Source organism: Anarrhichthys ocellatus, unplaced genomic scaffold, assembly GCF_004355925.1.
Source record: "Anarrhichthys ocellatus isolate YVR2014 unplaced genomic scaffold, GSC_Weel_1.0 scaffold33, whole genome shotgun sequence".
Lineage (NCBI taxonomy): Eukaryota > Metazoa > Chordata > Actinopteri > Perciformes > Anarhichadidae > Anarrhichthys > Anarrhichthys ocellatus.
In genome coordinates, this window is record NW_022280063.1 from 1749807 (window position 1) to 1774498 (window position 24692).

General features: G+C 44.5%; 1 protein-coding gene across 6 annotated transcripts in view; it reads left to right on the forward strand.

Moving 5' to 3' along the window:
* Positions 1–20463, forward strand: part of LOC116393426 (kinesin-like protein KIF21A) — a 30073-nt gene extending 9610 nt beyond the window's left edge. Inside the window, exons 2-37 of one of the 6 annotated variants that reach the window (XM_031865760.1) lie at positions 988–1210; positions 2807–2989; positions 4425–4574; positions 5033–5167; positions 5262–5426; positions 5755–5870; positions 6141–6336; positions 6452–6641; positions 7382–7445; positions 7572–7769; positions 8275–8322; positions 9035–9092; positions 9194–9305; positions 9404–9592; positions 9721–9920; positions 10025–10132; positions 10236–10304; positions 10416–10561; positions 10650–10794; positions 10925–11119; positions 12280–12381; positions 12964–13129; positions 13369–13389; positions 14308–14365; positions 14838–14892; positions 15143–15357; positions 15551–15724; positions 15851–15883; positions 16041–16168; positions 16259–16343; positions 16446–16535; positions 16621–16779; positions 16869–16986; positions 17086–17256; positions 17393–17604; positions 17717–20463. In XM_031865760.1, the coding sequence (XP_031721620.1) occupies positions 988–1210; positions 2807–2989; positions 4425–4574; positions 5033–5167; positions 5262–5426; positions 5755–5870; positions 6141–6336; positions 6452–6641; positions 7382–7445; positions 7572–7769; positions 8275–8322; positions 9035–9092; positions 9194–9305; positions 9404–9592; positions 9721–9920; positions 10025–10132; positions 10236–10304; positions 10416–10561; positions 10650–10794; positions 10925–11119; positions 12280–12381; positions 12964–13129; positions 13369–13389; positions 14308–14365; positions 14838–14892; positions 15143–15357; positions 15551–15724; positions 15851–15883; positions 16041–16168; positions 16259–16343; positions 16446–16535; positions 16621–16779; positions 16869–16986; positions 17086–17256; positions 17393–17604; positions 17717–17774 (4735 nt within the window). In that variant the 3' untranslated portion in view covers positions 17775–20463. The remainder of the gene's footprint in view (positions 1–987; positions 1211–2806; positions 2990–4424; positions 4575–5032; positions 5168–5261; positions 5427–5754; positions 5871–6140; positions 6337–6451; positions 6642–7381; positions 7446–7571; positions 7770–8274; positions 8323–9034; positions 9093–9193; positions 9306–9403; positions 9593–9720; positions 9921–10024; positions 10133–10235; positions 10305–10415; positions 10562–10649; positions 10795–10924; positions 11120–12279; positions 12382–12963; positions 13130–13368; positions 13390–14307; positions 14366–14837; positions 14893–15142; positions 15358–15550; positions 15725–15850; positions 15884–16040; positions 16169–16258; positions 16344–16445; positions 16536–16620; positions 16780–16868; positions 16987–17085; positions 17257–17392; positions 17605–17716) is intronic. The other 5 variants (XM_031865761.1, XM_031865765.1, XM_031865762.1 and 2 more) reach the window with 5 other exon arrangements.
* Positions 20464–24692: the final 4229 nt, after the last annotated feature.

The following is a 24692-nucleotide window of genomic DNA, read 5'->3' on the forward strand; positions in this document are numbered from 1 at the left end:
GTGTGTGTGTGTGTGTGTGTGTGTGTGTGTGTGTGTGTGTACTGACTTGGCCCCGTGCTGCTTTTGTAGAATAAATGCACAGATCCTGTTTCCTCATGTGAGTGGCCATCTCCAGTCCTACAGCTGTAGGAATACAGCACACCGAATGCAAAGTGCAGTGCAAAGTGTCACACTCATACACACACACACTCTCTCAGATTTAATGCCTGCTAGAAATTTCCTTTTTTTTTTCTTCCAAAGGCATTTCAAATATTATTTCTGAATTATCTTTTTCTGTACATAATCTTTACAGATTTCCGTCAAAGCTTCAAATATTTTTTGATATTTTAATGCTCCAAATATGTCCACATGATTCCCTCCGATATTCCCGCTTCCTCTTCAGGTGGACAGTGAGTTCAGTGACGAGAGGCAGAGGTGCATCATGGGAGGAAACGATGTAATAACGGTGTGTTTATTTGCGCTAAGGTAAAGGGAGTGATTCACTAATGAAATCCAGGGTGGGACTGTTTACCCGGAGCTCTCTCTCTCTCTCTCTTTCTCTCTCTCTCTTGAACAGTGAGGACACTGTACTGTGTATGGTGGGTGCTGGAGGGTGTGTTGGCAGTGCGTGGTCCTTCACGTTCTCTCTCACACACACACACACTGCACAGTAGCAGCACTCATCTGCTTGCAGCTCAGTGAAAATATCTGTCTTTTACTCGGCTACATTTTTTACCAGCAAACCTGTGAAACAACGTAAGATCAGGCTTTTGAACACAGAGCTCCGCTCTGCCTCCTCACACACCCACAGACCAGAGTTGCAAAGGGCCTTGAACAGCTGAAAAGTTTATGAATTAAAAATGTGTAACTTAGGCTTTAAAGGTTTTGAAATCGATTAGGAAATGTCCTTGAAAGGGCTTCTGTGCTCGATTTTTCTCTCCCCGCGGTGCTGAAATCTTGAGTTATGGTGGGTAGTGAAAAAAAATCTCCTTCTTCTCCTTCCACCAGGATCCGTCCTCAGCTGGCCAAAGAGAAGATCGAGGGCTGCCACATCTGTACGTACGTGATGCCCGGGGAGCCGCAGGTGTTCCTGGGTAAGGACAAGGCCTTCACCTACGACCACGTCTTTGACATGGACAGCCGGCAGGAAAGCATCTACACGCACTGCACCGAGAGTCTCATCGAGGGCTGCTTGGAGGGATACAACGCCACTATCTTTGCATACGGACAGGTGGGTCACCAGGGTTCCCTGCGTGTTGGCAGATCAACACAAACACTCGCACGCTGGAGCTACTTCCGGCTAGATTTATGGCAGCACATAATATTATCGGACGAGTAACGAGGGAGTGAACGTGGCCTCACAAGCTATCAGCTGACGTGTTCTGACCTGCTCTCACCACCGCAGCTTTATATTGGCTCCGATAGATTATCCTGAGAGGGAGAGATAGACGGGGCGATTGCCCAATCAAAGCAGAGTGTGAGCAGAGCGTCACCTCTTTCCACAGCAGGCAAATAAACCGCAAAGTCGAAACATAAGTGAGATTTTGTTACCTCTGGACAGAACCAGACACCCTTTTCTAGTTTGTATGCTAAACTACGGTCTCTAGCTTCATACAGAGCAGACAAATATGAGATTTGCATCATTCCCTCCCCCCCCCAAAAAAGGCTGTCTTTTAGTACTAGTACTAAACACTACTTTACACATTTTCACACCCTTTCAAAGAGTTGAATGGAAATGCATAGCTAAAGTGTACTGTGTCTTTATAGGTCCATATAGTGGCTTGTTTGGAGATATTTTTGTTATTTCCCCCCTATAACTGGATACCGGACTATTTGTAATGCACAACTGTGCCAAACCCATGTTTTGCTATTACTCTCTTTCTATTGCTCTTTCAAACAAGTCCATAATTTCAGATGTAAAGGCAATACGTCCAGTAATTCAACAGATGTCTCATGTAAAGGTTGACATGCCATGGCCCCTGTCTAATGTAATATGTAGTATATCCCTGATATAATGTGACATTATCTATAAATCTTTAGGACCCTGTGGTAGAGTGGAGGCCTTTAACAGTGACAATAGAAGGAGCAAAAGCAGCTGCATCAACACCAAAGCCTATTGGATAAAAAATACTTTTCTATCAGCCTTCATTGCATCTCGTGCAGAATGAATCAAATACATCGAGCGAGCAAGCGACCTGCTTTTCATTTGTCTCTCCCGCGGCGTCTCCGGCCGCAGCTTTCCCTCCTCTTAATCTTCCCCCTCCGCTCTTCTTCATTCTGCTCTCCTCACATTGTTGCTGCAGCCCTTGTGTTCCCGTCAAAGAGCCTTTCACGGCGTGCAGTGGAGGCCACGTGCACGCACACAGGAGCATGCGCACGAACGTAGTAAAAAAAAAAGGTGTGGTCTCGTAGGATACAACCGACGTACACACAAACGCTGTCTTTGTCTCCCACACACACACACACACACAGACACACACTTCCTCATATATCACACACAGTCCTGTCAGGGTCTCTTTCAGGCATTTGGTCAGGAAGGAGAGGGGTGACGCGTGAATTTGAGCCCAATGTTGCATTCCTGCTTTTGTCGCCACGGCGACTACCCCATCCCCTCTGACCCCCCCCCCGCTCCCCATATGTTAGAGAAACTACTCAGAGCTGCACCAGAGACGGGCTCCAGTCGACAGTCGGTTAGTTGAGTGACACAGCTAAGAAACAACATATTGCTGAAATATGCAAAAAAGTACACACAATAAGAGCAGAAATGGACTTTTATCCTCATTTTGGTAAAGTGACTGATGTCTCTGTCTCCTCCCCCGGCGCCCAGACAGGTTCGGGAAAGACCTACACCATGGGAACCGGCTTCGACGTCAACATCGAGGAGGACGAGCTGGGTATCATTCCCCGGGCCATCAACCACCTGTTCAGGGGGATCGAGGAGCGCAGAGAGGCTGCCACCGAGCAGGGCCGGCCTGTTCCCGAGTTCAAGATCAACGCACAGTTCCTGGAGGTGCAGGAACACACACACACACACACACACACACACACACACACACACACACACACACAGAGGCTGACATTCACAGGATGGGGGTTTATGTCTCAAACTAAGGGGCAATTATCAGCACTCAGTCTAAACTCTTCATTCAAAGCATCCAGTCCGCCTAAGGTCCATTAGTTAGACGTAACGAGAGCATGCAGACAGCAAGAGGTCAAATGTCAGCAGAGGGTGTAGGGGGTTTTAGGGTTGTGAAAGCGTCCAGATGACCCTACAGCCATTAAACTGTCGTTAGTCCGTCACTGTGGTCAGCTCCTGGCTTTATTTTTAACCACCAACGGGTGGATGCCGGCAGCTGGTGAAGAAGCAGCTGGGGGGGGGGAAGACGAGTCTGGGAAGAAGACCTGCCAACCTGTACGCATTTTGCGTAGCAGGCACGCATTTTAGATATCAAAGTACGCAATTTCAAAGTAAAGTTATGGACAACAAATATAGCTGAGCTAATTGAGAGACGTGGGATGATTGTTTCCTCTCCTACCAATAAGCTTTACCAATAAATAATAGCAAACCAAAGGCGATTTAGCCCGAACAATAGCTTTTAATGTCAGTCATACCACGCTGTGTGGACCGAGAAGTTGTTGCAGAAAGTATTTCTCTGTCACCTTTCCTATGCGCTCAGATATGTCTGCTTCCTTCAGGGATATTCTATTGACTGGGAAATCCTGCATGTATGCAAAATGACACACTGTAATGCCAATGTCCACTGTTTTCCACTGTGGCCCATCATAGTCTAATTTGTCCCACCACAGTTTCATTATGAAATGAAACATTTTTATACTCAACGGGCTGGCTGGCCATACTTTATATACTTAATAATGATGTACTTAATATTAGATCATAGTTTATATTTTATATTAAGAATCTAAATCTGCAAAGTAAGTAGTAACTTACGTATGTACGTTAAAAGTACTAATTTCCCCCCGGAGATGTAGTAGAAGTATAAAGTTACAATAAATTGAGATACTCAAGTAAAGTACAACTACCTTTAATTGTCAGTAGGCCTTAATGTACTTAGTTACATTCCACTACTGCTAGAACACAAAATTGTTTACAAGAGCACAAAGTTCTTCAGGTCTAGCCTCTTGATTTTGCTCTCAAAGTGCACCAGATAGATGTATCTAACTTTAGATGTCCCAAATGTTCTTCCTGGGGGAGCATGCCCCCGAAACCACCCTAAAGGGTACGAGGTCCACCCACCGTGGTCTCACTAAATCCTCTGGGAAACACTGATGTATGCAGGTTATGTACAGTAATTCATTGTGAGGACAGCAGTGGTTCGCGTTCGACGTGTCTAGGTCACTAAAGTGGTCCTCAAAAAATGTGTCCAGGGTCTGTGGATGTATGGCAATAATACGTGTATTATCTGCGTTCTCTCCATACTCTGCAGTTGTACAACGAGGAGGTGCTGGACTTGTTCGACTCGACCCGAGACATCGAGGCCAGGAGGCAGAGATCCAACGTCAAGATCCACGAGGACGCCAACGGAGGCATCTACACCGTGGGGGTCACCACTCGCACCGTGACCTCTGAGGCTGAGGTCGGCTTCAACGGTTTTCTTTTTGCACCCACTCCAGACACACAGACGAGCCCTTTTTCATTAGTCATCGCACATTTCTGTTATAATGTGTGGTTTATGTGGGAGCACAACTGTAACATATACACACACACACACACACATAAAGTAACGACGTATTGTATAAAAATTGGAATTGCAGGAGGGACGTCACCCTTAATCAATCACACACTACTGCTTAGAAGTGGGTTTAAAAATCAGTACAACCCCATCCTAATAAACGTATTCTGAAATGGTTTGATACTCAAAACCACCACTATGATATAAAAGCATCAGTTTACTTTAATTAGAAAAAAACTTACAGTAGTTCCGGCTGTATTTCCACATCTATGAAGTCAATTCACTTCGCTGTACAGTTCCTATATTATTATTTTTATCATCCAACAACCTGCAATCTGTTCCCTATGTCTCTCCTCCAACAGATGATTCAGTGTCTGAAGCTGGGCGCTCTGTCTCGAACCACCGCCAGCACTCAGATGAACGCACAGAGTTCGCGCTCCCACGCCATCTTCACCATCCACCTGTGCCAAGTTCGAGTGTGCTCTCCCAACAACGACGTGCGTACCCGACCGCACACACATGCCGCCGCTGAAATCACCATCAGCTGCAATGTATTCTTTTTTTTTTTACGCTGCGTTCTTTCTCTTCCAGGAGAACGTAACAGACAACCGTCTATCCAACGACACAGAGATCAACGAGTTCGAAACGCTGACGGCCAAGTTCCACTTTGTGGACCTGGCCGGTTCTGAGAGACTGAAGAGAACTGGAGCGACGGGAGACCGAGCTAAAGAGGGCATCTCCATCAACTGTGGGCTGGTGAGGACGCTAAGAGCACGTCTGCAGTCATAGCTCATAGTCATGTGTTGTATTCATGCAGCCATAGAAATGTGTTTGTGTTGATTGGGGTGACGATGCAAAGTAGTGAATCTGTTATTCTATGACTGTGCATGTCAACGTTCACCAGTGTCAGGGGATTTTGTGGAGCAAGAGAGCCCCCAGGTGGACGAGAACATGTACTGCACATGTGTTTTTCCAAAAGTACTCAAAACAGTGTTGTTTACTTCCTATTTCATTTAGTCCCGGAATTGCGTAAACCCTCAAATATCCAATCATACACTTGTTATTTCTCCCCGTCTCACCTCAGCTTGCTTTGGGAAACGTCATCAGCGCTCTGGGAGACAGGAGTAAGCGCTCCACTCACGTGCCTTACAGGGACTCCAAACTGACCCGGCTGTTGCAGGACTCACTGGGCGGCAACAGGTTTGTAAACTCTGTCTGCGCGCAGATACGGATGTGTATCTTTGACAATGGATGACAAACCAGTATTTCCGTGCTGCAAAAGTTGATTTACCTGCTTTGAAGTCAGTGATTGATCACCAGTGCTGCTTTAAACATGAAATAATCCTCACTAGATTTTTAAAACATGCAGAGGCTAAACTTGTCCTTCAGTACACCTAACATGGCATGAAAACAGCGTATTAGTTTTACAGATTAGTCATTGCAACTGTTCTTCATTTGTGCGTTCTCCAGTCAAACGGTGATGATCGCCTGCATCAGCCCGTCGGACCGGGACTTCATGGAGACCTTGAACGCTCTGAAGTACGCCAACAGAGCCCGAAACATCAAGAACAAGGTGATGGTGAACCAGGACAAAGCCAGCCAGCAGATCAGCGCCCTGAGGACGGAGATAGCGCGACTGCAGATGGAGCTGATGGAGTACAAGACGGTAAGAGGGCAGAGGGAAAGGAGCGAGCCTGGTAGATGGAACAATAAAATGAATAGAGGGAATACAATCAGTGTGGGGGGATTCATGATCATCAACCGCTCTGTCTGATGCTCAGGGGAAGCGCATGGTGGGTGAAGATGGCATGGAGGGCATCAACGACTTGGTCCACGAGAACTCCATGCTGCAAACGGAGAACAACAACCTGAGGGTGAGAGTGAAGGCCATGCAGGAGACCATCGACGCCCAGAGAGCCAGACTCACGCAGATCCTCAGTGACCAGGCCAACCAGGTGCTGGCCAAAGCAGGTGGGCAAAAAAAACTAAATTAGCATGGTAAAAAAAAGAAAACACGAACCATAGTCATATGTATATGATTTTAGATGTGGCAACGATATGGTCCAATATATATATATGTATGCATTTAAAGAATCTCCCTGGATATCAGTGCACACTTGGCCAGTCAAAAACCAAAAGTGTACACCCATTATTATAATATATTATAAAATAAGTTTGTTAGTGCGGCTAATGCTATTTCCTAACTAATTACATCAGAATGTATTTATGGTTTGCTGCTCAGATTAGCATACAAGTTCTTGCACATACACAATACGCAACTCTGGCTATCTTTTATATTTAAAAATAACAAATAGAATGTAATTGTCATCATATCGTTTTAATGTATTCAAAAAAAAGTAGATATCCAATTTGTTTACTGGTTTAACAAGAATATATAGCCATGCTAGCTGCTCTACAGCGGGGCTTTGAGCTGAATGCTAACGTCAGTATGCTAATATGCTCACAATCACAGCGCTAGCTAATTAGCACTAAACACAAGAAGTACAACGGAGCTTGATTGGAATGTTGTTAGTTTTACAGTTTTTAGTTTTTTTTTGTTTTGGACAAATACAAATGATGACCTACTGATTTATAGTGTCACAGAAGTGTACAAATAAAGAGTAGCTTTAACATGTAACATGTAATTACACTTTAAAGTCTTCTTCTCCACCACTGTACAAATCCACTTTAAGTGATGCCTCTGCTTGTAGGTGAAGGCAGTGAGGAGATCGGGAACATGATTCAGAACTACATCAAGGAAATCGAGGAGCTCAGGTATGTGGTCACCGCATTATTTATATAAAGTATTAGTATTCTGGCTTTATTATTTAAACAGCAGGTAAAAAACAAGTGTTCGTGCCGTGTGACGGAAATAACACTCGACCCTCCTCCGCTCCTTAGAGCTAAGCTTCTGGAAAGCGAGGCCGTGAATGAGAATCTGAGGAAGAGTTTGTCTCGGGCCTCGACGCACTCCTCGCTGTACGGCGGCTCCTTCTCCCAGAGCCACCTCGTCCCCGAGAAGGAGGCCAGCGACGTCATCGAAATGGCCAAGAAAAGCCTGGAGAAACTCAAGAGGAAGGAGAGGAAGAAGAAGAAGAGGTATAGTGTGGGTCTGACACACTTGTTCTTGAGATGGTGAAATTCAGTGTATGGATCGATGCTCCCTGCATTGGCAGTTTACACCCTGGCTGGATTTAGACAAGATGATAGTGACAGCTATTAACGATGATGGCTGGGTGTCGGGTTCTGGCACGCTGCAGCACACTGATCTTTGCACATTAGAGCCGAGGTGTTTAATATGTTATCTGGTCGTCGTTTTTAGCCGGATTTTTTTACGTGGAATCTGTCTTTGTCATCTCCATCAGCAGCGTTCATCATTCGAACACACTGCGTTTGTGAGAGTCTCTGCACTCGCCCCGGCCATTCTTGCTGCTCTCTCACTCTCTGTCTTTTCTCCCATCTTATAATATTCCCCTCACTTGCCCCAACTTCTGCGGCCTATCTGCCCCCCCCCTCCTCTACCTCCTCCTCACCATCCTCACCCCCATCCTCCCATCCCTCCCTCTCTCTCTCTCTCTCTCTCTCTCTCTCTCTCTCTCTGAAGACTAAGGCGATGTGAGGAGAATCACCACCAAGAGGTTGAACACACCAGGTTCGCTAAAACCCACCCAGGATTTGGTCGGATCTGAAATTAGTTCAATTACACAGCGGTGCAAATCGAGTACTTTTGTGCTCTGATTGAAATGCACCAAGTAATTGAAAGGATTTCAGTTGATTGTTAACCTGCGCCCAAACCCAAAGTTCCCAAAGTTCCCAAAGAAACTAATCACTAATTTCTTCTGCACCTACAGGCGGTTTACACTCCTGGAGGGAAACAAATATTTTAACCAGCTCTTCCTCTTAACCCTCTGTTCTATGTTTCCTTTTCACTGCACACGGCAAGATGTTGATCAGATCATATCTTACCCTTAAACAAAAAGGAGGAAAAATGGAGTTTGATAGTAAAAAAAAGTAATTTGAAAAGAAGAAGAAAAAATTTAGATGTAGGAATTTGGTCAACAAATCTTAACCATGTGTGGCAACCCTCCTTTAAATGAAGTCAGCTTGTAATGTTCTTAGTAGTGATCAGTTAATCAAATTGTCTTTCCCAGTGTGTCATTAATGTCTCCACCCATGCAATCACAGTGAAATCATTCATTAACACACTCATCCCACATGTGCTCCTGATCTGATCGAGTGTACAATCATTTGCATGTGCACTTCACACACCCTCGTTCGTAATTTGAATTGCAGTTAATTCCAGATCTGACCCACAGAATAAGTTCTCGGTAGGTAGCGAGCTAACGGTCTTTTTCCTCTTTCAGTGTTATCAAAGAGGAAGGCCCAGACAACGACCACGAGCGAGGCAACGAGGAGGCAGAGGTGGAGAATAACTTTAAGATCGTTATTTAAAGATGACAAATTTCTAAGGGGTTTTTTTTGTCTCTTGTGTGTATTTCATGTATGTTTCTTTATGCTGACAGGAGGGCAGCGACCACGAGGAAGGCGAGGAAGCAGATGGAGAGGAGGAGGACTTTGACATTGCGGGAGACGAGACCTCCGACGACTCCGACTCCGAAGAACTGGAGGAGAAAGGTAAAATTAGCCATTATGTACAGCTTCTTTTCTGGAGCCACAGTAGGTGATAACATAGAAGAGGCATCGGGCTCTAATGACGTGTTTTGTGCGTGCAGAAAACGTCCAGGCCGACCTGGCCAACATCACCTGCGAGATCGCCATCAAGCAGAAGCTGATAGACGAGCTGGAGAACAGCCAGCGGCGTCTGCACACTCTCAAGCAGCAGTACGAACAGAAGCTGACGATGCTGCACAACAAGATCCGAGACACGCAGCTGGAGCGGGACAAGGTGCTGCATAACATGGGTAAGAGACACTTGACTTCAGTAACTGGTACCTAAATACGTCTCTGAAACGGATGCGATAAAGTAATCTGCTCAAGTTCAAGGAGCAAAAGAAATGAAAGGCTTCATCATTCCCTTCCTCGTCTCCAGGTTCAGTGGAGTCGGGTACAGAGGAGAAGGCGAAGAAGATCAAAACGGAGTACGAGAGGAAGCTGAGCTCCATGAACAAAGAGCTGCAGAAGCTCCAGTCAGCTCAGAAGCAGCACGCCCGCCTGCTGAAGAACCAGACGCAGTACGAGAAGCAGCTCAAGAAGCTCCAGCTGGACGTGACCGAGATGAAGAAGACTAAGGTAAAGGAATAGGTTGTAAAGGAATAGGTTGTTTCCACCTTCACTCTAGTCTTGTGGCGGTGCCAATTTTCTCCTGGTGTGTCGTGTTTCTTTTCTTCCACCAGGTGGTGCTGATGCGTCAGATGAAGGAGCAGCAGGAGAGAAACAGAGCCTCAGAGTGCAGGAGGAACAGGGAGATCGCCTCTCTGAAGAAAGACCAGCGCAGAGCCGAGGTGAGAGCCGTCATCATTGTACCTTTGTTCAGTTTATTTTACACTTAAGCAAACATCTAGTCACTTTCCCAGTTCCTTTCCTAACATTCAATCCTTCTAACAGCACCAAATGAGGCAGATGGAGGCCCAGAAAAGACAACAGGAGTTGATTCTTCGCAGGAAGAACGAAGAGGTGAGACACAGCCACGTGGGGGAGGGGTACGGAGAATATCGCTGGGATTGCTTCCGCTATTGTTTCACTCTTACACGCAAAATGACTCCGTCTTTTGTGAACCTTAATCAGGTGACAGCCCTCAGGCGGCAGGTGAGGCCCGTGTCTGGGAAGGTGAGCAGGAAGGTGAGCTTTCCTGAGCCTCCCCAGGAGTCGTCTTATAGAGCCCCCCAGGGAAGGACGCAGACATCTGGAGCATCCCCGGCCAATGGAGCCAGGTGCGGCATCTGATCACGTTCATGCGTGTATTACACAGTTTGAGTGCGTGTTTGAACAGTTTTAAGAGGGCCTTACCTCTCCCCTCAGGAGTTCCCCGGTGCGGATGGGAAGTATCTACCTCAACAGGACCGCCAGGGCCAAATGGCAGTCACTGGAGAGACGTGTCACCGACATCATCATGCAGAGGATGACCATCTCCAACATGGAGACGGATATGAACAGGCTGCTGAAGGTACACATGAGGTCGTCAGATTCAAGATGGTCGTGGAAAAATAAAGAAGAGAAGAAATTGTGTTTTTTCGATCCTGTAAAATAAATCTCCTCTCAATTCCCTCTCCCTAAACTCCTCGCCACCACATTAGCAACGGGAGGAGCTGACCCGGCGGAGGGAGCGAGTGTCCAGGAAGAGAGAAAAGGTGGCGGTGGACGGCGCGGACGCCGACCGCTCCCTGGCCTCAATGAGCGAGGAGCTGGAGTCTCTGAGCGCCAACATCGACTACATAAACGACGGCATCGCCGAGTGCCAGGCCAACATCATGCAGATGGAGGAGGCCAAGGTGAGGTGGTGGGGAAGCCCAGGCATCTTATTCCTTGGGGGGTCAGGATGCCTGCAGTTTAGATGCCTAATAATTGAAGGTAAAGTCAGGATACAGGGTGCAGAGTGACGTGTATCACTACCTCATTAGCTAGTATATGCTTGTACTGGACTGGAGCCCTCAGGCAAACAATTTAGAAATAATGGCACAGTTCAGCACTACTGACGGCTCCCAGAGCATTTTAGACAAATAAGCATCAGGCGCCTATGTTGGAGAAACAATGGCTCAATAAAACAAGAGCCGCCGGTAGTGCAGCCCATTAAAACAGCCCAAAACATAGCGATTCATACCAAACAGACGTTCATAAATGCAGCTTTACAAGTGTTATTCGAGGAGCTTTTTGCTCTGTATGGCCCCAAAAGGTTCAGATGACACGTCCACTCTCACGGTGCTCCGGAAAACGTTTTAAATGAATGATTATTGAGCTAAAAGAACGAGCAATCAGAGGTTACAACAGGGTGGAAAGTGCCTTCCAAAAGCCTGTGGGTGCTGTCACTGGTGCCAAACCGTGCAATTATGTATCCGCTGTAAAGCCCGAGGGCTACGGTGTTAGCATTGGGAGCGCTGCTATAATCATGTGGAAGTGGATATGTTCAATACCTGCGGGGGCGCAGGATTGATGACAGAAAACTGTTGAACTTGTACACGTTTAGGATTGTGTTGCTAACTTATTAGCTAGTTTGAAACTACTGTGCATTACTAAACTGGGCTGCACCATTAAAACTTAAGAGTTAGCTTGTAAAGACTTTAGTAATGTGTAAATGGGGTATATTTGTAGCGCTGCTGCCAAGGCAAAAGGTATGATTCTCTGCACACATTGATCAATTATCTCATGAAACTAACCTAGCTGACTGGCTATTAGCATATAGCTAAAGCTATATTGTGTTATTTTTGGGAAATGTAATTTTAAAATATACATATTGTATGTAGTTATTAAACAGCATTTTAATCAAATGTCATGCCCTTTGTGTCATCCACATACCTATCTCACTCTTCAATCTGATATAAAACAGATACAAGAATCCATCAGTCTTCTCGTCTGACTCTTGACAGGAAAGCTTCTCCTGTGACCGAGTTTCTTCCCGTGCCACTTCATTGAACGTGTTTTTGTTCTGCTACAGGAGGAAGGAGACACGGTGGACGTCACCGCTGTGATCAGCTCCTGTAGTTTATCAGAAGCCCGCTTCCTTCTGGATCATTTCATGAATATGGCCATCAGTAAGGTACCTATACCGTGCTCGCTGACATAACGCTATTTCAGTCTTGATGTCATCAGTGTGTCTTTGTTTGCATTCACTCACTGACAACATGTAAAGTCCGGTTCCTGTAGTTTATATTTATGTATAACTTATTTAACCCTTCACTTTTACCTTTATATGATGTATTAAGCAACCCCACCCCGGCACAGATCAAATAAGACAACATCAAGCATTCCTTATATTTGTATATGATGCCCAGATCCGTGAAAATAAATGGACTGCATGGTTGTTGTGGTAACTTGTATACAATTCCTCTGCTTTTGTAGCCATAACTCCTTTTATACAATTGAATTCAATGAGAACTTTAGATGGGGAAAACTTGATTAAATTAAGTTTCAATTAGATAAGATTAGATATGATGCAACCTAATTGGTTTCGGTGGGGTAATGCATTCAACCCAGAAGACAGACGGAACAAATAAAGAGGCTGGCGTAATTACAACAACGTAGAGATGCGGAGCGTGCGTTTCAGGTTTGCCTGCTTGAGAGATGCGAACAGAACATGCTGCTCCTATAGCCCCGCCACCTCTGTGTCACCATGTGTCAGGGTCTGCTGGCGGCCCAGAAGGATTCCCAGATGAAGGTGATGGAGGGCACTTTGAAGCAGACAGAGATCAACAGCGCCACCCAGAACCAGCTGCTCTTCCACATGCTGAAGGAGAAGGCGGAGATCAACCCGGAGCTCGACGCTCTGCTGGGCAGCGCTCTGCAAGGTAAGGAAACGGCAACGAAATCCACACCGGTCCGAGCATGCCAATCACAATCACCTTTTCTTTTCTTTCTCTTTCACCATATGGCTACATTTTATTTTGTAGGCCGTGCAAAAAGAATTGATTCTTGAAATACAAAAATCCTGGCCTGTAAAATAAAGAGTAGCCCTTTTTTCCTCATCTTTGGGTTTGATTTTGATTTTGATTTGTTTGTTTTCTCTGTTGTGTCGGTGTGAACTCAGAGTTAGGTTACCTCTCACCGGGTGAGTATGTATGAGTTGCGTAGCAATGTGACTGTGATTTAGAGAGCGTGGCACATGCACACTACAAGATTTACCCAAATTAAAGGCAAATATGGAATTAAACTAAAAGATAAAAAAAATAACAGGCACACAAAATGGTTTAGAGACTTTTTTTGACTTTGGTCCCATCAGTGAATTTGAATCTTTGTAAAGAGATGTAACAACAAACCATAAGGCTCTTTGGGCTTTTTAAAATAGATCATATTTTGTTTTGTTTTTACCTTAAATATTATATTTTAAACACCAGTTATAGTTGTATAGTAATTGGTTTACTCAAGGTGGCTCTCTGACCTTAATATTCTTTTTCATGCTTGATGCATTAATGTGCTTTTGATAATTATATTTCTAAAGTACATTAAGACATCTTGTAGTGTGCATCAGTCCTCCTTCTAAAATACTAACCCAGTTGAAATAACTCGTGATGTGCATGTTGTGTTAAGTTTCCCTCGTTACATCACCTGCTAGCAAGTCCCACTTACTCAGATCACTAAAACCTAAACAGCAGTAAAGATCCACGCTGCTGCAAGACCGAGAGACAAAGTGTACTCGGCAGTTTGTGTGTCTGCCTTTTCTCTTTGTGTTCGTACCTTCCAAAACACTCCCAACACTGTAGCTTCCAGTCGCATTAACTGATGACACCCTTCTGTCCCCCTTTATCTAAAGCTGAACAACCCCTGACCTTGTCATGAGCTGCTGAAGCCTTAATTATTGTTGTGCTGTAATATTTAGCTTTCTAAATGGACGTTGTCTTTTGCAAAATTCCTTGAAAATACAGTTTGTTAGGAGATATACTGCACTGTTGAGGCAAAACACATTTTTATATATATATATATATATATATGCTTTGCCATTTAAGTGAGAAATCAGATTTTTTCGCAGAGAATGGAGATGGCAGCAGCAGTGACGAGTCCACCACCAGTCCAGCTGCGGAGGGCAGGTAAATACAGACACACAGTGATGCCTTTTATTCACAGTCTAACAGCACTTGTTAATGCTCAAACTACATGTGCAGAAAATTATATTTTTGTGTGTGTCATGTTTAACCTTTACAATAAATTATGGGTCTTTCTCATAGTGGGAAAATGAGATTTGGGCGTGTCACTTCCAGTGTCTTGGTGTCGTGCATGCTGGCTCGCTGACGTGGCTTACTGGGACACCTAAATGGAGAAAGCTGTCATTTATGTTATTAATGTCCCCTGTGCTTTTCCTTCTTTTACAAGTCGGCGTGTCTGGTAGTCCGGACTGAAACGTTTCACAGCTAGTTTATACAGATATTACAACTGCAATAACCTTGAGGGTCCCTTCATGTAGCACCACCATAACGGTTACATTTTAAGCTGTCCAGTAGGAAGACTTATGGCCAAATAGTTGCAACGAGCCTCAGCTGTGCTTCCCTCCCTTTGTTTCAGCACACTGGCATCAGATCTAATGAAGTTATGTGGTGAAACCAGACCCAGAGGCAAGGTACTGTACTGTTTATGGTTATGTGATGATAACCTGTAAAAACGTTTATTAGTAGAGCCATGTCCAATATGCTGTTCAAGTCAAATACAATGTTGAGTCCATTGTCCTGTTTGACATCCTATTCTACTTCCTACAACTACAACTTCTTCCATTCCACGTTAGCTATTTATAGGGCTTGAAATAATTACAAACCCGGTCCATTGACTTGTGAGTCTGCTGAATATCGAGCCAAACCATTCTCCTCCCTCAGGCTCGCAGACGCACCACCACCCAGATGGAGCTGCTGTATGCCGGCAGTGGGGACCCGTCCTGCGAGTCCCCCACCGGAGACTTCTCGGCCCCTCTGCTGCCCCTCTCGGAGCGCCTGGAAGGGTCGGCAGACATCCAGGGTCAAATGCTTGCTCAAATCCCTGACCGCCAGCAAACCGTTTCCCCATCTGCGCTGTCTGCCAGGCCAGCTGGCATGTAAGTGTTTTGGGGGCAACTTTTCTCAGCGGATATCTCGAGATAATTCTCTTTGTCTGAAATTTTTATTTTGGTTGGGGGATCATTATCACAAATGCATTTTTTTTGTCCTTGTCGTGTATAGTATTGGAGATTGTTGATCCACATTTCCACCCTGCTGAAGTGTTCTTCTTTCATTACTTACCGTCTGCAGTTGTGGAACCAGGTCACCCACAGGAACGGAGAGAAGGCCACCCGAGCGCTCGCCCCTCAGCCGAAGGAGGGTGCAGGAGAAAGGAGCCACGGCGACGCACATCCCAGCACCCACACACACACCTCCGCTCAGCACGGCGGAGGCTAAAACTAAAGGCAGCGACCACAAACCGCTGTAAGTGGAAGTGCAATCAATAGATTTTTCTTTAAACTTAGAATTGTCATTTCAGCTGTGGAGACCCCCTTGAAAGATGATGTGATTTTTACATTTTCCTTCATGTTACTTTGTTTTCTCATTCAGGTTGGAGGAGTCACCTGTATTTGAAGGCCACAGGTGATGCTCCTCTTAATGTGTCCCAAAAGTCTGTCCATTGAGCCTCTTCTTTTCAAATACAAACCTCTGTTTCAAACCCTGTTATTGCTGTGTATCACATCCACTGTAGTAGCACCAGTCACTAGGTATATCTTTCATCATGTCGTGTGTATTGTAGAGGTGTGATCAACCCTTTGAAGAGCAGCCGCGAGGCCAAACTTCAGTGTGTCTACGTAGCAGAGGGCCACACCAAACCTGTTCTCTGCGTGGATGCCACAGATGATCTGCTCTTCACGGGATCCAAAGGTAGAAAAACAAATTGTTTGCAACTCAGAAAATATATATATGTATTTGTTTTTTTGTGTCTATTCTCTAACATGGGTTTCGTGTTTTCAGACCGTACATGTAAAGTCTGGAACTTGGTGACTGGTCAGGAGATCATGTCTCTGGCAGATCATCCCAGCAGTGTGGTCTCAGTCAGGTACTAGAATACAGCAATAGTACAAATTCAGTAGCAGTAATAGTAGTATTTAGTAGTAGTACATAGTAGTCATCTTTCCTTGTTTTTGTTGTTTTATTTCAGGTACACTTCAAGTCTCGTCTTCACCGTTTCCACTGCTTACATCAAAGTGTGGGACATACGAGACTCTGCCAAGTGTATCCGCACGCTCACGTGGGTTCATTTGTTCTTCTGACGTCTTTGCAGCTTCCATTGTTTCAGTACAATGCCCCTAAAAAGGCCGTATTTTTGCACTCAGGTCGTCAGGCCAGGTGGGTTCAGGGGACATCTGCTCGTCTGTCCGGAGTTTGTCCATCCCACCAGGAGAGAGTCAGATCAACCAGATCGCCCTCAACTCCTCCGGCTCCTTCCTTTACGCCGCCGCTGGCAATGCTGTGCGCATGTGGGACATCCGCAAGTGAGTCCAAAGCGCAGATTAGAGTTTTCTTTTTTTTTTACAAAGCAGACGGACCAGAACTCATTCTCCTTTCCTTTTTCCTTCTCTAGATTTGTATCCACGGGGAAGCTCACTGGCCATTTGGGACCTGTAATGTGTCTGACCGTTGACAAATTAGGTCACGGGCAGGATGTCGTCCTCACTGGCTCCAAAGACCATCACATTAAAGTAAGAGCAACTGAAATCGCCTTCCCCATTTCTGTGTGTATGCCACAAACTACGAGAATAAGATGCACGGCGGGCTAATGCGGGTTTTTTTTCCCCCAGATGTTCGAGGTGACAGAAGGTGCTCAGGGTAGCATCAGCTCCAGCCAGACGTTCGAACCCGCCCATCAGGACGGCGTGGAGTCTCTGGCCGTGCACGGGGATGTATTCTACAGCGGCTCCAGAGACTATCGCATCAAGAAGTGGGACCTCGGCAGTAAACGGCTGCTTCAGGTACGCTGACGCCACGGCAGCACAGCATAGTGGAGCCAGAGGCTTTTATACCCGACCATATTTCAATTTACATGAGCTGGAAAAACTTTTGGGGGGAAAATTTATACAGAATAAATCTAACTGTGCTTTCCTCTAGCAGTCTGTCAGTGCCCAGGCGGACTGGGTGAGCGCTCTGGGCGTGATGCCAGGCCAGTGGCCGGGCTCCCCGGTGCTCCTCAGCGGATGCAGAGGAGGGCTGCTGCGCCTCTGGCACGCCGACTCGCTGGCGCCCCTCGGTGAGGTCCGGGGACACGACAGTCCCATCAACGGCCTGGCCACCAACGGCAGCCAACTGTTCACCGCCTCAGAGTGAGTCACACAACGTGCTCGTCTGAATTCTGATGCTTTTCCCCATTACTGTCAAGTGTGCAGTGAAACGGGATTGTGAATTGTGTACATGTGTTGTTGTTTTTTGTGGCAGTGACCGCACAGTGAAGATTTGGGAGGCCAAAGGTTCTCTGGAGGAAGGAGTCCACTGACGCCTGCTTCCGGATCTGAAATGGAGGACCGTCTACTGGCCTACATGACTTGACGAAGTGTCAGATGGGAGCCCAAAGCCTGGGTCCCACTGAAGAAGAATCCTTAAACAACACTGAATCCTTCACTGACGCTCCACTGGGGATCAGTTTCAGGGAAGCCTAATTAGATGCGACAGCTCTCGGTCTTTCAAGCTGTGCTGATATTTAAGGTCAAGACGAATCCAAAGTGGAGCCTCTCGAGTCTCCTGTAGAGCTCTGCTGACTGCACGACAGCTGCGATGGACAGCCTCTTGAAGTGCAGAATCAAAGTACAAATATGGACTTCTGTCTCAGTCGATCCAGGAGTCTCTCCTGTGCTTTCAACATTCCTCTCGTCAGTTCAGCGCTTGACAACATTGATACCTTCTATGCATGGCCTGTAGTGACTTTTACCCAAGCTGCTGGTGAAGGGCTTTGCTTCCTTGCACCAATTGTTGATTGCTGAATGAGTCTGTGTCCCAAAACAAGACATGGATCTCTCTCCTGCTCACCAGCAATAACTGTGAGTCCATCCTGTGTGTTCACATTAATGCGTGATGTGTTGTGTCATTTCTCTCCAGGTCATTTTGGGTCTGTCTGTGTGTGTGTGTGTGTGTGTGTGTGTCTGTGTGTGTGTTCACTGTAAGCAAGGACCAAATAACTACTGAAACTGCGTATGGTCTTATTCTTCAGCTGTTACTGCCAAACCTTACAGTGCGGAGGTTTTTCAGAATGGGAGGCGGGCCTCCCCGGGGTGGTTACAAACTGTTTGAGGGGAGGCTCAGTGGATGGAAGTGAAAATATATTACACTAGTTATTAGGTCAGTTATCAAAAGAAGATCACATAGAATAGCCTAAATATGTGTGATTTGGTTTAGGAGATAGTTCAGAGAGAAGCTACAGTAGTCACAAGAGCTAATAAATGCCTTAGGACAGACCTTTTTAATGCGTTTGGTGTAGTCTGCAGTTATGTCTAACTACCTGGCCTCAATCGTTAAGTGTCTATCTGTATCTATGGGATCAAATAATATCAAAATAGGCATCCAGCAATTGAGCGAAACAAAAAAAGTAAACCAGGAGAGGAGCCTTTGTCCAAGCTTTGTCTGAGGGGAGGCCCACAGTCTCGGACTTCCTGATCTAGTGGAACATGAAAGCCCTCTGAATAAACATTGACAGGCTCCTTTCACATTTCCCCTTCAAATTTCAGTATTTTGTTCTTGTGTTTCAGTCAGTGTTCATTAAATCAACTGCTGACCAACATTATGTCTCTATAAAAAATGTGTGGTACAATGTATTCTGCTTTGCTCTGTTTAATTCGGTTGAAGTGAAGACTATAGTGTAGGCTAAACAGTAAGAGCTTTCTCTCTTCTCGGGCCGTAGGGGTGCCGCCGGTCTTCCCCTAAATCGGTTGACTTAGCTCTGGAGTCACGAATATGAGGTCAGTGAGGCTGGAAGATGAAGACACACAACACACTTTTGAAAGCTTGCTGTTCGGTAGTGTCTTCTTAGTCGTACAGCTCTTCCAAAGATTGATTTTTATTTAGTTTTGTTTCCCTCCAAAGGGTTTTGCTGTGAAGGTTTTTTTTTTGTCCCATGGCCAGATTGAGTGAGAAGACGAGGCCGGAGGGTCCTGTGATGTGTGCTACCCGTGACTTCCTGTATCTACCAAATGCATTCATTACTTGTAACTGCAAAAAAAACAGTGCACCTTCAACATTAGTGCAGAGTTTACCTTTTGTTTCCGAGTATATTTTATGGAACTGGGACACACTTCTTCCTAGTAACGAACAAAGGTTTTCTCACCTTTTCATCGCACAAAGCCATCACTGCTGAGTGAATGTGCAGCTTAGTGCAGCATCTATATGTTCCGATCACACATTGAGACATGCACGTAAACGCATCAAACATCATTCAATCTTTTAAATGTGAGTCTAAAATACTGCTATTTATTTATTGTGATTTGATTTGTGATGTTGCTGTTGTGTCTTCCTTTATCAATCAGAGATTTCTCACCAGTTACCGTCTAATGCCTCTCCTATCTTAGCACTGCGCGCAACAGAAGCGGTGGATTTCTGCATAATCAGAGGTGTATTGCCAGTGCCTGCAGCAAATTCTAAACTGTGGATAGCGACTGTAGAATCACTACATGATATCCCTTATTAAAAATATCCTTTAAATCTATTGAAAAACACTTCTTGCTCTGGTTCGGGTATTGTATGTTCGCAATGAAAAGTCAATGGGACTCAAATAATTGCACAGAATAGAATACATGTTTGTTTTGCAATTTTAAATCAGTATTTCCCCATTGTCTCACAACATAGTTAAATACACGGCTAAGTGAAATAGATTAGTTACAGAAACTGGTTTTCATTCCTATTGATTTAACCCTGAATTGCTAAATTAAGAGATAAAAAAAAAAAAAACTACGAGCCACAAGTTTTCATAATGAATCAGATAAGGCTGCTTAAAAGTGTTCTTTGTAATTAATCATCCTTCTGGTTGTAGTTGAGATTTGACTGTAAACGTACTTGTGTAAATACCATAGACTGTATAAAACAGGGTTAGATTAGAATAAAGTAAATACAACTGTTTTCTTCCTGCTGATTCTCTTGGGCACAATTTGAAATGATTAAATATCAGGTGCAGTGTGAAAATAAATTTTGAAATGGATGGTTTTGCAAGTACTGTCTTTATTTTTCATCTTCTGTAACCATGTATTAATCATAGACGTGTATATAAATATATACAGTATGTATAGGTATACATTTATCAGTGTATGGCATTAATACGTTACGACCACATGGTGGTAGCACTGTATGATGAGGTGATGTGTTAAATGACAGTCTGATCAGATCAGATGGTCAATGAAAACAGCTGCAGGGTTCTGTTTTGCTTTTTTCTTATTTTGATTTGTATCATTCATTCAGTGATTATCTCCAAATGTCCCCCCCCAAATACTTGCTTTATAAAGAGGGGAATAAGGGAGTACTGTCACTCAAGAAAAATCATAGCCTCACCATAGATACATTATACAGTATATTTACTCACAAGAATTTCCGGATATTTTCTCCCTTCAACAAATCATCATGTATCTGCTGCTGGTTTCACTCCTTTCCTTATAACTTCAGGCAGTAAACTTGTATCCTGTAATTTACTCCAGCGCAGTAGATGCAGACAGGCGGAGTGGGAAAGGGGGTCAGAAACTCCCCCTGAAGACAAAAATGAATGCGAACAGTGATTGAAGGATCAATATTTTATGTTCATCTGTACAGCAAGCAGCGGAGTGTTGACTCACAGCTGACTCACTGCCTTACCGTGTGTTTGGTTGAACTTCTACTCTATTCTGTCGTACTTTTACAATTCTATTAAGTGCTTAAAGATGACATAACACACCCCCGCAATGCATCACTCAACCTGATTAACTCAGCGTAATTTATTTTCCTCTCTCTGCTGCTGTTATTGACAGGGAACAGCTTTTTTTTTTTTTTTTAAGTGTGATTGATTTGCATTGTCATAACACTGGAAATCAGCACCTTGTCACTATACCCTGAATGTATAGTTTAACCAATGGAAGATTTCCTTCTTGTCTAGACTAAGATGAGAAAATTGATACCACTCTCACGCCAAATCTGAAGCTAGCGGTTAGCTTAGCATAGCACAATGACTGGAGGCAGCAGGGAAACAGCTAGCCTGGCTCTGCCTAAAGGTTAAATTGAGGGCTAGCTAGCATGTGCTAGCACCCCCCTGGCTGTCGCTTCATATTTTAACAGACAAACCAACACATTCAAACACGTCAAATACCGACGCTTGGTCATTGGCCCTGAGCGTCAAACTATGACGGCCCACGTACCCGCTCTGGGTGTCAGAATTTGATGGATTGGGAGAGAGATTGGTTGTGGTATCGATCTTCTCACCTATCTCGCCATGGAATTGAGTAAGCGTATTTTTCAAAATATTGTAAATTTGATCAGAAACTCAGTTTATGTGACATAGGGTCAACTGACAGGAAGTGCAGTCATGACTGGACTGCATGTGTGAACTTTAATCGGCCTATTTTTCCATTGGATTTTGGATTATTGCAGAAAATAAGCGCTGTGGTAAACAAAGGTTTATGATACTTCGATGTTAATCTTCTCAAATGAACATCACTTTTCTGATTTTTGAAGAGTGAATGCAAAACATTAAGCTATGAACGAACTACACCACAGTCACATGAACGCGAGTATAGGCTACAACAAGGCTGTGAAGGCGTGATGGCGTTTTGTAATCTCGTTTAGCCACTTGTTAGCAACCACCTTCTTTACGACACTTAAAAGAAGGCGGCTGGGGTAAGGGGTGTTTACTTACGTACTGTATCTTATATCCTAGAACAAAACGTTTAAAGGCTTGTGTTACCACAGACCTTTTTTTTTAGGCATCAAACCAAAAACCCATTGGAAAAACCCATTGACTTCGAGGCAAATGCAAAAACTTTGACTCACTTCCTGGTTTTAGGACTCATTCCTGCAGCACTCCCTGTCAAACAATCAACAGTTTCAATGTTACATTCCTAAAATAGCTTTCATACTTGAACATCAAAAGTCTCTGTCCAGCCAGCTCCACAGGATGTTTACTGTATAGGCCTTTCCGGGTAACACTCATATTCCTGGCACATTAGTGCACAAGCCAGATGATCAAGTTCCACCAGAAATCAATAATGACTTCTCCGACAGAGAGCGTGCCCCGAGAGTTCCGCTTTCACTTTTAATTGTAGCATGATCTATGATGAGTCTGGAAGATATATCCTCCTCTAATCTGTTCAGTGAACATATGGATTGGTGATGTGTGTGTGGGCTCACAGTGAAATACGTCTGAATAATGTGATTTGAACAGCTGCAGGTGCTTTTTATTTACTGTGGGATTCAAATTAATACAGGTTAATTTCTATGTGAAACGACCTGGGCGGAGATTCAGAAAAAATTTATTTACTGTATGCTTTGGATTTATCTTTTTGGTGTTGTATTCCCGTTGCTGTTTGGCCATTAGTTGGTGCATTAGAGGCCTTTTGCTGTGCATTTCATTGTTCCTACTTCTTAATGAGATCATTAGATAAATATGGACATCATTAGGAGCAAGAATATTTTCCTGACATTCAACCTGCGCGGTATGAAAAAACAGACATAAATTGCATTCTTTTAACAGCCATGTGTAAAAAATAAATAAATAAAATAAAAACTCAAAGAATTGCTGGGAGAGGGTGTGGCTGAGATAGAACAGAAACAAGGAAAGCGGAATGAGATAAGGAGTTAAGGTGTGTGTGTGTGTGTGTGTGTGTGTGTGTGTGTGTGTGTGTGTGTGTGTGCGCGTGTGAGCCAAGTGGCGCTTAAAGACTTTTATTCTGAGCGGCAATGAGGCTCAGGAGGACGGGTCAATATTCACCAGCTCCTATCTCTGAGCGTCCACAGAACGAATCCTCCAGCTAAAAATACCAGTGCCGCTGTTTTTACGACCAGAACTGATGAGCCGTGATACCGCGGCTTTTGCTCTCCTGATGCGGCTACAGAAATCAACCTCGTCCCCTCTCGGCGGGTCTCTGGTTATCAAGCACAACAGATTGGGAGGAACACAGTTTTTTAATATGCCCGGTAAAAAGCGCTTCGGCTTTAAATTAGAGGGCAGCGCTTTTGAAGGAAAGGCAGGTTTTGATTTTTGGTTTTTCTTTTTGCGTGGAGGGGACGAACGAAAACCGTGGGAGATGAACAGCAAAGCAGGAGTGTGATTGCGAGCGGGTGGGAGATGACAGTGAGAGATATAGCTGGTATTGTGAGAGCCACAGTGAAGGGGGGGGGGGGGGTCAACTGTTTGCTCTCGTGCAGCCCACAAAAGGAAGCTCTCCACATTGAGTGATCTGCTTTAGTTCGCTCCATGTAAGTGCAGGTCAGCATCAATTGTGTGGGAAGTGGCGGGGACCGTTGAAGCAGGAGAGCTCTCCAGTTGAACCCTGGGTAGTGGAGAGTAAATGAGGACTATTGTAGTTCTGTGGTGAGGACGTGGAGAGAGACAGAGGGACGTTTTTGCACTTGTTTACGTACATTACTGTACAATTTACTGTACCCAGTCAGATCTGGTTCAGTTTTGCAAGATAGACCAGCAGCTGTATGGTCGAGGGAACATCTGTTAATAATATGGATGAGGTTTTTAAGCCGCAATGTATAGGTTTTGCATTGCCGATCTGATCACTGTGGTCCACACTGCAATGAATATGTTGACTGTCGGACGAGTTGCCATGCTTTTTTTTTTTTTTTTTGAAGACGTTCACTTATGCTCTTGAAACTAAAATAGCTGCAAAATGAATGACATTCCCCTCAGTTTCAACTGTAATTTATGTCTGGTTTTAGTTAGAAATTGTTCGTTTAAAAACATCCTACAAACATGAAATATCCCTTCTTCCCTTTTTACGTCGCCATTTCTTCATCAAATGAAATATACTTTCTACATTAAAGCGAAGACATATACTACATTGTTCATAAAACATGTAAACACTGCGAACATGCAAAAACATAAGTGGGGAATGCACTGTTTGGGTCTTTGAATATAGGCCCGTGACTGAGGATAAGCGATCATGATAGCACTGGCTTGTGGTTGTGTGTAATAATTGCGCAGCAATTTATTGGTTGCACATGGCTTCATGTTTTATGCATGTTCAGGGATTCGGTAGCTGAATTATGATTCATGGAGTATCAACTTTGTGTGTGTGCGTGTACTGTGTTTGCACACACACAGTGCTTCTAGTTGAGATGTCGGAGCACTAAAGTTTTACAAGGCAAGCAGTGTGCTAAACCTATCCTAAATTTGTTTTTTTTTAACAGATAATCTATATAATTGTAGGAATTTCTCACAATTAGCTTATTTATTGCTAAT